The sequence below is a fragment of the Malaclemys terrapin genome, chromosome 3 (assembly GCF_027887155.1).
Source record: "Malaclemys terrapin pileata isolate rMalTer1 chromosome 3, rMalTer1.hap1, whole genome shotgun sequence".
In the NCBI taxonomy this organism is placed as follows: Eukaryota; Metazoa; Chordata; order Testudines; family Emydidae; genus Malaclemys; species Malaclemys terrapin.
The window spans coordinates 209,180,274-209,191,229 of NC_071507.1; the positions used below are offsets into that span (position 1 = coordinate 209,180,274).

General features: G+C 64.8%; 1 protein-coding gene across 1 annotated transcript; it reads left to right on the forward strand.

Annotated features, from left to right (window-relative positions):
* Nucleotides 1-9,690, forward strand: LOC128834317 (otoferlin-like; the record flags this gene model as incomplete). The annotated part of the gene is made up of 9 exons (XM_054022924.1): nucleotides 1-329; nucleotides 1,157-1,327; nucleotides 2,870-3,030; nucleotides 3,480-3,622; nucleotides 4,318-4,406; nucleotides 6,004-6,102; nucleotides 8,063-8,304; nucleotides 8,747-8,919; nucleotides 9,538-9,690. Coding segments are annotated over 9 exons (1,512 nt in total), but the record flags the coding sequence as incomplete, so codon positions are not given.
* Between the last annotated feature and the right edge of the window lie 1,266 nt (nucleotides 9,691-10,956).

The window sequence follows — 10,956 nt, forward strand, 5'->3', positions numbered from 1 at the left end:
CCCAGCTACGTTCTTCCGAGGGGCGGAGGGAAGTCAAGTTGCAGTTTGTCAGTTTTCTCTTGGAAGAAATGGAGGGAGGGGAGGTTTGAACAGCAAGAGACTTGCAGCCATGCTGCAGAAAGCGAACGTGTGGCTGGTGTGGGCCACGTGTGCCCAGGGCAACCACGCGGGGACACAGGGGGTCTCGTATCTTCCTCACAGGCCACTGACCTGCACCCAGCCGACATCAACGGGAAAGCCGATCCCTATATCGCCATCAAGCTGGGCAAGACGGACATCAAAGACAAGGAGAACTACATCTCCAAGCAGCTCAACCCCATCTTCGGGAAGTAAGGCACTGCAGCGTTATTGTGGCACTCAGTGGCCACAGCTGAGATTGCTGGGCGAGGGGTAGTTCGGACACATAGTGGGAGACAGTCCCTGCCCTGAAGAGAGCAAGCAGGGGCAGGAAGAGAGCCCAGGACACCTGAGCGCTAGCCCAGTGCTCTAGCACTGGCCCATCCTGCCAGATTGTCTCCAGTCCTGGCCAGCGCCTTCAGAGGGAGGCAGAGAACCGGGTCTTGGCAGCCAGGGAGGCTGGAGTATAAAGCCTAGGTAGAAGAGGAGCAGGAGCGCAGAAGCACTGAGAAGGTCGCTGCGGTCAGCTGCTGGGGGACGCTGAGGGATGGGAGATTTCCAGTCCTGCGGCACGGACCCAATGGAGATCAAGGCCCTGTTGTGCTCGGTGCTAGCCAAAGCCAAAGTGAGAGACAATCCCTTTGCAAAGGAGCTTGTGATCGAAACAAGCAGAGGGACAAAGGCAGGCTTGGCGTCCCCATTTCGTCCAGCGCTGGGTTTACAATGGTGCCGCTGACGCTGGGCCCACACTCAGAAGGGGCACCAGTGCCCAGACTGTAGCCCTGCCCCCACTCAGCCTCTCCGCCCCCTCCCTGCCTTGCCCCCCCGCTCGCTCCTCTCCTCCCCGCCTTGCCCCCCCGCTCGCTCCTCTCCTCCCCGCCTTGCTCCCCCGCTCGCTCCTCTCCTCCCCGCCTTGCCCCCCGCTCGCTCCTCTCCTCCCCGCCTTGCCCCCCCGCTCGCTCCTCCCCTCCCCGCCTTGCCCCCCCGCTCGCTCCTCTCCTCCCCCGCTCTTCTGTTCTCTGTCCTCCCCGTTCCCCAGGTCGTTCGACATTGAGGCCACCTGCCCCATGGAGTCCCTGCTGACGGTGGCCGCGTACGACTGGGACCTGGTGGGCTCTGACGACCTGATCGCGGAGACCAAGATCGACCTGGAGAAACGATACTACAGCAAGCACCGGGCCACCTGTGGCATCTCACAGACCTCCTCCCCGTACGGAAACACCTCCCGCCCCAGTGCCCCGACTGCGTGGGAATGAACCTGCCCCCGGGCCTATACCCGCCCCCCAGCCCAGCAGGGCACGTGGAAACGCTGTGTGCCACTTACCCCCGGGCCTGTCTGCGCCTGTGTGGGGCACCCCACGTGGAATAGCAGGAATGCAGGGCAGGATCAGGGGCATCAGCAGAGGGTGCATAGGCACTCCATGAGGGGACACGTAAGGCCAGGCCTGAGGGGCATTGGCCAGAACTTGATGGGGAAGCCCAGGACTGGGGCGCAGGGGGCCGTGGGTCAGGACTGAGGGGCACCAGCAGAGCTACGTGTGGGGAACCCAGGGCAGGGACCGCAAGGGGCGCAGTTCGGGATTGAGGGGCACCAGCAGAGCTACGTGTGGGGAACCCAGGGCAGGGACCGCAAGGGGCGCAGTTCGGGACTGAGGGGCACCGGCAGAGCTACGTGTGGGGAACCCAGGGCAGGGACCGCAAGGGGCGCAGTTCGGGACTGAGGGGCACCGGCAGAGCTACGTGTGGGGAACCCAGGGCAGGGACCGCAAGGGGCGCAGTTCGGGATTGAGGGGCACCGGCAGAGCTACGTGTGGGGAACCCAGGGCAGGGACCGCAAGGGGCGCAGTTCGGGATTGAGGGGCACCGGCAGAGCTACGTGTGGGGAACCCAGGGCAGGGACCGCAAGGGGCGCAGTTCGGGATTGAGGGGCACCGGCAGAGCTACGTGTGGGGAACCCAGGGCAGGGACCGCAAGGGGCGCAGTTCGGGATTGAGGGGCACCGGCAGAGCTACGTGTGGGGAACCCAGGGCAGGGACCGCAAGGGGCGCAGTTCGGGATTGAGGGGCACCGGCAGAGCTACGTGTGGGGAACCCAGGGCAGGGACCGCAAGGGGCGCAGTTCGGGATTGAGGGGCACCGGCAGAGCTACGTGTGGGGAACCCAGGGCAGGGATCGCAAGGGGCGCAGTTCGGGATTGAGGGGCACCGGCAGAGCTACGTGTGGGGAACCCAGGGCAGGGATCGCAAGGGGCGCAGTTCGGGATTGAGGGGCACCGGCAGAGCTACGTGTGGGGAACCCAGGGCAGGGATCGCAAGGGGCGCAGTTCGGGATTGAGGGGCACCGGCAGAGCTACGTGTGGGGAACCCAGGGCAGGGATCGCAAGGGGCGCAGTTCGGGATTGAGGGGCACCGGCAGAGCTACGTGTGGGGAACCCAGGGCAGGGATCGCAAGGGGCGCAGTTCGGGACTGAGGGGCACCGGCAGAGCTAAGTGTGGGGAACCCAGGGCAGGGACCGCAAGGGGCGCAGTTCGGGATTGAGGGGCACCAGCAGATCCATGTGTGGGGAGCTCAGGGCTGGGAGAGCGGGGGACATTGGTCTGCACAGTCCCTTCCCATATGATTCCCGGCTCCAGCCGCTGTGATTCCACCTTCCTCCCAGCCCCGGGGGAGCGGGGCCGGCCCCTTCTCCCTGGGCGAGTTGGAATCAGTGGGATCCGCAGCGGCTGTCCCTGACCCCAGCCCTTTCTTCACAGCCACGGCTACAACCTGTGGCGAGACCCCGGGAGGCCCACACAGATCCTCGCCAAGCTGTGCAGAGACGGCAAGGTGGACAGGCCCCACTACGGCCCCGGAGGGCGGGTGAAAGTCGCCAACCGGGTCTTCACCGGCCCCAGGGAGATGGAGGATGAAAACGGTAATGGGGCCGAGGGTGCGGCCCTCCCCCTGCTGCCCGTCAGCTGGCTGGAACTGGCTATGTGGAAAGTAGCCGCAGTGTCTGATCTGGGGCAGCAGCGCGGCTGGTCCTGTGCCGGGGGGTTTCTCTGCAGCTACCCCCTGGCCGGTCCTTGCAGACACCTACGCACACCTCCCCCGCTATGGGCACCCCACACACACATCAGGCCAGGCAAGGAGCGTGCCAGCAAATCGAGCGCCTGCTTTGCAATGGGGAGACGGAGGGTGTGGGTCGGCCTGCTCTGGCCGGGCAGGGGGCACTGGGAGGGGCCTGACCCAAAGCCCCCTGAAGTCAATGGAGGTGAGACAGCCCATGCTCCTTGGCCCTGCCCAGCGGGGGGTTGGTGTTCTCCTGCCTCGGGCTGGCAGCGGGGAGCGTGGCCCAGCTCAGCGCTCGCTCTGCGCACACAGGTCAGAAGAAGCAGACGGACGAGCACCTGGCCCTGGCAGTGCTGCGCCACTGGGAGGAGATCCCCCGTGTGGGCTGCAAACTCGTCCCGGAGCACGTGGAGACGCGGCCGCTGCTGAATCCCGAGAAGCCTGGCATCGAACAGGTACCGCCCGCCCGCCTGGCATCGGGGTCACCGGCTCGGTGCTGGGGGGGATGGCGAGGTGAACGCAGCACCCCTGTCTGGCCCTCGGGACCGCCAGCTCTGCTGAGCCTCATGGGTTCCCACGTGCAAGGCAGATCCAAGGCCATATGGACCGGCCCCATCCCATCCCCCCAGGTGGAGAATCCTGCAGGGGAAGCCCCTTCCCACAAAAAATCACCCCTGGGGAGCAATAATAGCAATGATCTCTGCCTCCCAGGTCCCCTCCCCCTTTCCATACTTCCCCACGTCCCCGTTCCCTTGGGCTCCCCAAGCCCACAGCTGTAGGTCTGTGGCTGCCTTTGTCATGCCTGGACCCTGTTCTCTACCCTCATGCGCTTGTTTCCCCTCCAGCTCCACCCTGCATCCCCGCCCCGTGGCCACGCCTCTCCCCGCCCTTCCCACCGTACCCCACGTCTCCTCGGTACCCCATCTATTGCCTCTCATCTACTCCCCGGGCAGGCGACACTCTGTGGGGGGCTGGGGGGCAGCTGAGCCCCCGAGCTGGCAACGTTCTCTGCCAACACGGCCTGCCACGGCCTTGTCGCTGTGCAACTGTCACCTTCAGGCTGCTGCTGCCAGGCGGGAGGGGAAGGACCCCAGGAAAGGGAGGGGAGGACACAGCAGGGGGAGCTAACTCGGTCTCCCCAACGTTGCAGGACCGGCTGGAGATGTGGGTGGACATGTTCCCCATGGATATGCCGGCACCTGGCCCCGCCATCGACATCTCTCCCAGGAAGCTGAAGAGGTAATGAACCGAGTGGTCGCCTGGGACCAGCCCACACCCCACATCGGTCGCCCCTCATGCTGCCCCTAATGGGAGGTTTCCGGGTCTGCCTTAGCACTCCTAAGCAGCCTGCTGGTTTGGGCTGAGATCTATAGGAAACCCTCGGCTGGATGGAGCCCTCCCCTGCCCCGCGAGGAGCGATCCCTCCAGCCCATGCTCCTGGCCCCTTGATTTGGGCGGTGGCTGGGAGTCGGGGTGTGACGTCCTCCGTCTCCTGCTCCCGCCGGCTGCCCACAGGGAGGCAGCGCACAGGGTCCCAACCAGGCACCGAGGCGGAGTTAGCGCCTGCAGGGCCTTGAACTTCCGTGGTCGCAGAGATAAGGGCCTGATCTGAAGCCCAGTGAAATCAATGAGGCTCCTTCCACTGGCACTGGGCCAGGTCTACCAGGGGAGCAGGAGAGATCAGGACCAGGGCGTGATCCGGCCGCGGGAGGGGACAGAGAGGCTGGGCAGGGAGGGCGATGGAGGAACCGGCGCTCAGCAGCACGCCGGGAACCGGTGCTGGGCCCTTCTCGCCATGGCCGGGGCAGGGAAGGTGTTCAACAGCTTCCAGCACCAAAGCGCCTTCTGCTCGCCCGATGCCGGGGCCCTGCCGTCTGTTCCCGATCGCGACTAGTGGCCAGGGCCAGACCGGAGTGATGGGAAACACCTGGCAAAGCCCCCGCCCTCTCTGTGCCCGCATGTGGGGGTGAATGTGCCCGGCCTGCACGTGAGCCAGAGATTGCGGCTCGAGCCAGGCCAGCGTTTTAACAACCCCGCGAGCCCCCGTCCATCAGCGACGAGGCTGCAGCCCTGGGGGCGTCGCAGCCCAGGGCGTGATGCGTATTATCATCAGCTGGGGTGGGTCAGCATCCCTGGCAGGGAACCGTGGCAAGGAGCCACCCCAGGTCACACCTGCTGGAGCCCTAAACTATTCGTTATGAATCTGTTACTCAGCAGCGTGCTGGGGCCTCGGCTGGGCCCTGCCCGAATGCGCCTACAGGAGAGGGGGCTCCCTAGGTAGGAAACCCACAGCCCGACCTAGGGGACATGGGCGCTGGCTGCTCCCAGCTCCCCGGACCCCAGCTGGGCCCTGGGGCAGGGCTGTGCTGGAACATCTGGGCTGCCGGGACGCTGGTTTGAGCAGAGAGGGGAAATTCTGCTCCCATTGGCCCCGGGGCAGCCCCAGGGACTTCACCTGAATTCTGCGCCGGTGAATTTTGTGGGCCCAGGTGCCAGCAGCTATTGCAGCAACCGGCTGCCCTGCTCCAGCCCCCAAGCTGGGAGCAAGCTGACCAAGGCCAGGAGCGGGCTGTTTGCCCAGGTCCCCCGGCCGGCGGCCAGCGGGACGTCAGATTAGCTGACCCTAACGGCTCCTTCTGGTCTGAAACAGCCTAGAGGCCCAGGACTGGGCTGCCACGAAGCTCACGGCTGAGCCCTCCTCTTGGGCCAGCACCGTGGCTCCCCCCAGGAGAGGGGTTCTGTCCCGGGGAGCCGATCCCAGCGCCCCACCGGCTCTGTGCCGTTCTGCCCCGGCTTTCCCCGCCGGCCTCGCCTCACCTCCTTGTCTCCCTTCCAGATATGAGCTTCGAGTGATAATGTGGAACACGGATGAGGTAATCCTGGAGGACGATGAGTTCTTCACTGGGGAGAAATCCAGTGACATTTTTGTCAGGGGGTAGGTACAGCGCGGCGCCGGCACCTCGCTCCGGGATCCTGCTGGCGCTTGGTGTGGGGGCCGTGGGGCTGACTAACAGACATTCTGCTTCTTCGTTTTGCCTCTGTGTGTGTCTCCCCCCCACACCCCCTTTGCCGTGTCTGTTCCACGCCCGGTGTGGCTGTCCCTGTGTTCCCGCCCCGCCGGTCGCCGAGCTATGAGCTGCGGGTGGTGATCTGGGACACAAACGAGGTGCTGCTGGAGGATGATGCGTTCATGAGAGGAGAGAAGATGTCTGACATCTATGTCAGGGGGTAACGGACGAGGCCCCCCTCCCCTGCGGGCCGTGCAGAGGGACACACGCGCCCGCTCAACCTGTCCCGAGTGTTGCTGGTGTTCCTCGCTGCCCCTCGGGAGCACCCCACCCAAACCCAGAGCGTGGGGATCTGGGGGGATCAGCCTGGCCCGTGGCGTGCACGTGGAGCTCAGGCTACGGGGCTGTTTAATTGGGGTGTAGCTGATCCACCAGGCTCTGGGACCCCACGAGCGGGCAGCATGTGTCACCACAGATCAGGGCAGTGCAAGCTTAGAATTGCCTTGGGATGGGGCTTCCCAGGGCGTTCTCCATCATTCTCCATCGCACTCACACAGGCCCGGGGGCGAGGGGTTGTTGCTGTTAGCTTCAAGCCAGGCAAATAGTTAGTGTGTAGATTTCTTTTCCCATCTTTGAATGGGGAATGCCCCCCATCCCGGCCACCGCTCTGCATGGACCCCTCCCCGCTGAGCCCTCTGCACGGGGCTGGGCTTTCACGCCACTAGTCTGCAGGGAGGGGTCCCCGGGATAATGGGGACACGTGGCATTGGGCAGGGGCGTGGGGGCTGGGTACAGATTTTGCAAGGGCTGCTGATGGGTGCAGGGCAGAAGGGGCCGCTTGGGTCGCTGAGAAAGTTTTGGGGGGTCGTGGTGGCTAATCAGCTGAGATGCTGAGGCCAAAGCCCTAACGCACGCCCGGGCTGCAGAACTGGGGACTCTGGAGTAGGAGCCGAGAGGTGATTTTGTGTCTGTGTTTGGCACCGGTGGAACCACGGCTGGAATCCTGGGTCCAGTGCTGGTGGATTCGCTGGTCAAGGAGGATGTTGATACATTGGAGAGGGGCAGAGAAGAGCCACGGGAATGATTAAAGGATTCGAGAACCTGCCTGATCGTAACAGACTCAAGGAGCTCGATCTCTTTAGCTTAACCAAGCGAAGGTTACGGGGTGCCGTGAGCCCAGCCGCTACCCGGGAGCACAGATTGAATCACGGGCGCTTTAGTCCAGCCGAGAAAGGGCTAACAGGAGCCCATGGCTGCAAGCTACAGCTAGGCAAAGTCAGACAGGAACTCAGGCGTCGGTTTTCAGTCATGAGGGTAATTAACCATGGGAACAATTGCCCGAGGCGCGTGGTGGATTCTCCAGCCCTGGCGAGTTTTAAGTCACGGTTGGATGTTTCTAAAGGAGCCGCTGCAGTTAGCCAGGAGGTCAAATGAGATGATCACACTGGGCCCCTGGGCCCAGTGACTCTGCAAACCCGCCCTGCCCACAGCCCCCTGGTGCCCCTCTGGGCCAAGCAGGCAGTCCACACACACACACACACACACACACACCTTCCTCAATCCCATCCCCCTCCTCCTCGTCATGTCCCATTGGATCACCCAGCTTCTCCCATCCCTCCTGGGTGTGTGGACCCTGCTGGCCCTTCCAGAGAGGCATTGGGGCCCTGCCCTTATTGGTCACCTGGTGAGCTCCACGCAATCTGCCCATTAGTCGAGTCTCCCAACCCACTGCTGCGGTCGTTGCTCCCCTGTTTTGTGTGTGTCTCTCTGGCCCGCATGCTGCAGCTGAGGGTCTGTCTCGGCACGGGGGAAGGGGGGAGTGTCTGGTTGTCCCGTTGCTCCCCGTGAGCAGCCCCGTCCCACTGCCCGACTGCCTGGTCCCTGCAGGTGGCTGAAGGGCCAGCAAGAGGACAAGCAGGACACGGACGTGCACTACCACTCGCTCACGGGCGAGGGCAACTTCAACTGGCGCTACGTCTTCCCCTTCGACTACCTGATGGCGGAGGAGAAGATCGTCATCTCCAAGAAGGAGTCCATGTTCTCCTGGGACGAGACCGAGTACAAGATCCCGGCTCGCCTCACCCTGCAAGTCTGGGACGCCGACCACTTCTCTGCTGACGACTTCCTTGGTGCGTAGGTGAAGGGGGCAAGGGGGTGACGCACTGCCAGGCCTGGGCACGAGGCTGCGGTGGGGCAGGGAGAGCCACCCAGGCGTGCAGCACCAGGTTGGCATCTGGGGATCCACTCTGGGTGCTGTCCACGGCCGGGGAGGCAAGGCTGGCGGGAGAGGGCGAGAGGATAGAGAGAAGGGGGGCGGCCCCAGGTGAGAACCTGGTGGTCAGGGAGGGAGAAGAAGCCACCAGAGGAGATGCTGATCTATCAAGGCAGGGGAGACCCCCAGGAGCTCAGAGGGGAGGGAGAGCAGGAGATGAGAGGTCCAAGGGACCGGCTGGCTCAAGCTCCTCTGGCACTTTCCATGAGGCTCAGGGTGTTGGCCCTGGAGCGGCAGCTCCGTGCACCCGGCGGCAGTGCCAGCACGCTGGGACGGCTGCTGTTGTTTCTCCCTGGCAGGGGCGATCGAGCTGGACCTGAACCCGCGCGGCGCCAAGACGGCGAAGCAGTGCAGCATGGACATGGTGACCAACGAGGGCGACCTGCCCCTGGTCTCCATCTTCAAGCAGAAGAGGGTGAAGGGCTGGTGGCCCTTCGTGGCCCGGAATGAGAACGACGAGCCGGAGCTCACGGTGAGGATGCCGGGGCGAGGGGCACTGCTGAATACAGCACCGCAGTGTGGGCCCGGCCTCAGTCACCAGCAGGAAGGGCACTGGCAGAGCTGGGCGTGGGGGGCCCAGGACCAGGCCAGCAGGGGGGCTGCAGGACAGAAGTGATGGGTGACTCATTCCCATCAGAGGTTGGGCTCCACAGGGCTGGAGACTTTGGGCTCCTTCTCTGACCATGCGGCTCTCGGGGCTGGGTGCTCTGCCCAGCCGGGTGGCAGGTGCAGGCGGAGCAGCCGATCAGACGCTGCCGGTCCCAGCTGTAGCCGGGAAGTGCAGAGCCAGGTGGAGCTGAGGGAGATCGGAGAGAACCAGAGGGAGCCCGACCCGCACTGCCTGGCCCTGGGCACACCCCTGGCTCCGTTCTCTGGCGCTGGTAGATCCTGGGAGCGGTGAGACCGTTCCTCAGGGTGGGGGGGTTACGGTCACCCCCGCCAGCTCAGGTGATGTGCGCTGGGAGGATTCGGCAGCTTTCCAGCCGTAGGCCCCAGGACGTCATCCCAGGCTGCAGGATGATCCCCAGCCCTGGGGGAGTTCTCAGCCAGGGCAGTCCCGAGCCCCAGCGCGACTCTCTGCTCCCCACAGGGCAAGGTGGAGGCCGAGCTGCACCTGCTGACAGCGGAGGAGGAGGAGAAATCCCCCGCGGGGCTGGCCTGCAACGAGCCCGACCCGCTGGAGAAACCCAAGTAAGTGACGGGGCGGCGAGGGGACCGACAAACGTCACGCCTGAGCCTGCGGGGGCCGGGGGGAGGCTGAGGATGTGGGGTAGGCAGTGGGGATGAAGGCTGGGTGGAGGGGGGGGGGTTAGCTGCGTGGACCTGTTGCTACAGGGCAGGGAGGGGGCTGGGCAGCTGGTGGGGGCACCCCATGATACGGGCTGTTCCCCCCCCCCATGCACGTCCAGTTCTCTGTGTCTGTGTCAACCTTTCTTTCCTGCCTTTCTTCACCTCTTCCCCGTCACTCTGGCCGCCCCCCTGCATCCCCCCAGCTGCCCCGACACTAGCTTCACCTGGTTCCTGAACCCCCTGAAATCCATCCGTTACTTCATCTGGCACACGTACCGCTGGTTCCTCCTGAAACTCCTCCTCCTCCTCCTCGTGCTCCTCCTGGTCGGCCTCTTCCTCTACTCCATGCCGGGCTACCTGGTCAAGAAGCTGCTGGGAGCGTGAGGCCGCCCGGGCCCGGGGCCACGCACCCGCTCGCCAGGCTGGAGCGGCGCCGGGACTGGCTTTGGGGAACGGCCTGCGGCTTCTCCTTGTTTGCGTTTTCTTCTTCGCGGCTCCCTGTGGTGTGTTTCTCTCCTGAGGCCGGAGGGAAGGAAGAGTTGGGCCTGGGGCGCCGGGCTCCCGTAGCGCTTTCCGTGGGTGAATGCAGCTGACCAGGTGGGCGAATACAGGGCGTCCGAGCTGGCTCTAAGATTACACCCCCCACAGCTAAGAGCCTCTTAGCCGTGCCCCGGTTCTGGCTTCCAGAGCCCCAGGAGGCCAGTCGCCCACGCTCACGGCCGGCGTGGCAGGGAGGGGGAATGCGCGGCTCTGGTTTGTTCCACTCCCTCCTTCCTCCACGGCCAGCGCCGCCCTGGGGAGCAGGTGCCAGGGAGAACAGGGGCGTTGCACACCGAGAGGTCACCTCAGAGAGTCTGAGGAGAGGAGCCATGGGGCTCTCCAGAAAAGCAGCCCCCTCTGCTTGAGTCCCCCGCCCCACGGGCCCACGCTGGCTCGGAGGCTGCCCATGACCAAGGCACTGGCTCTCCTGCCCCCAGGCGGGGGGCGACAGTCACCCCGGCGGCTGTGGAGAGAGCAGCAGCCCAGCAGAGCCGGGGAAACATGCCCAGGCTGTGAGGAGAGGCAGTTCTCCAGGCTGCCCACCGTCATTGTGTGGGGTGGGCCGAGACCCAACCTGGGCCCGTTTTCCAGCCCCCCCAGCACCTCAGCTGCTCTGTTTAGGCCGGTGCATGGCTTGCGTGGGAATCCCTTCGGTGCTGGCTGGACGGAGGGGAGGAGC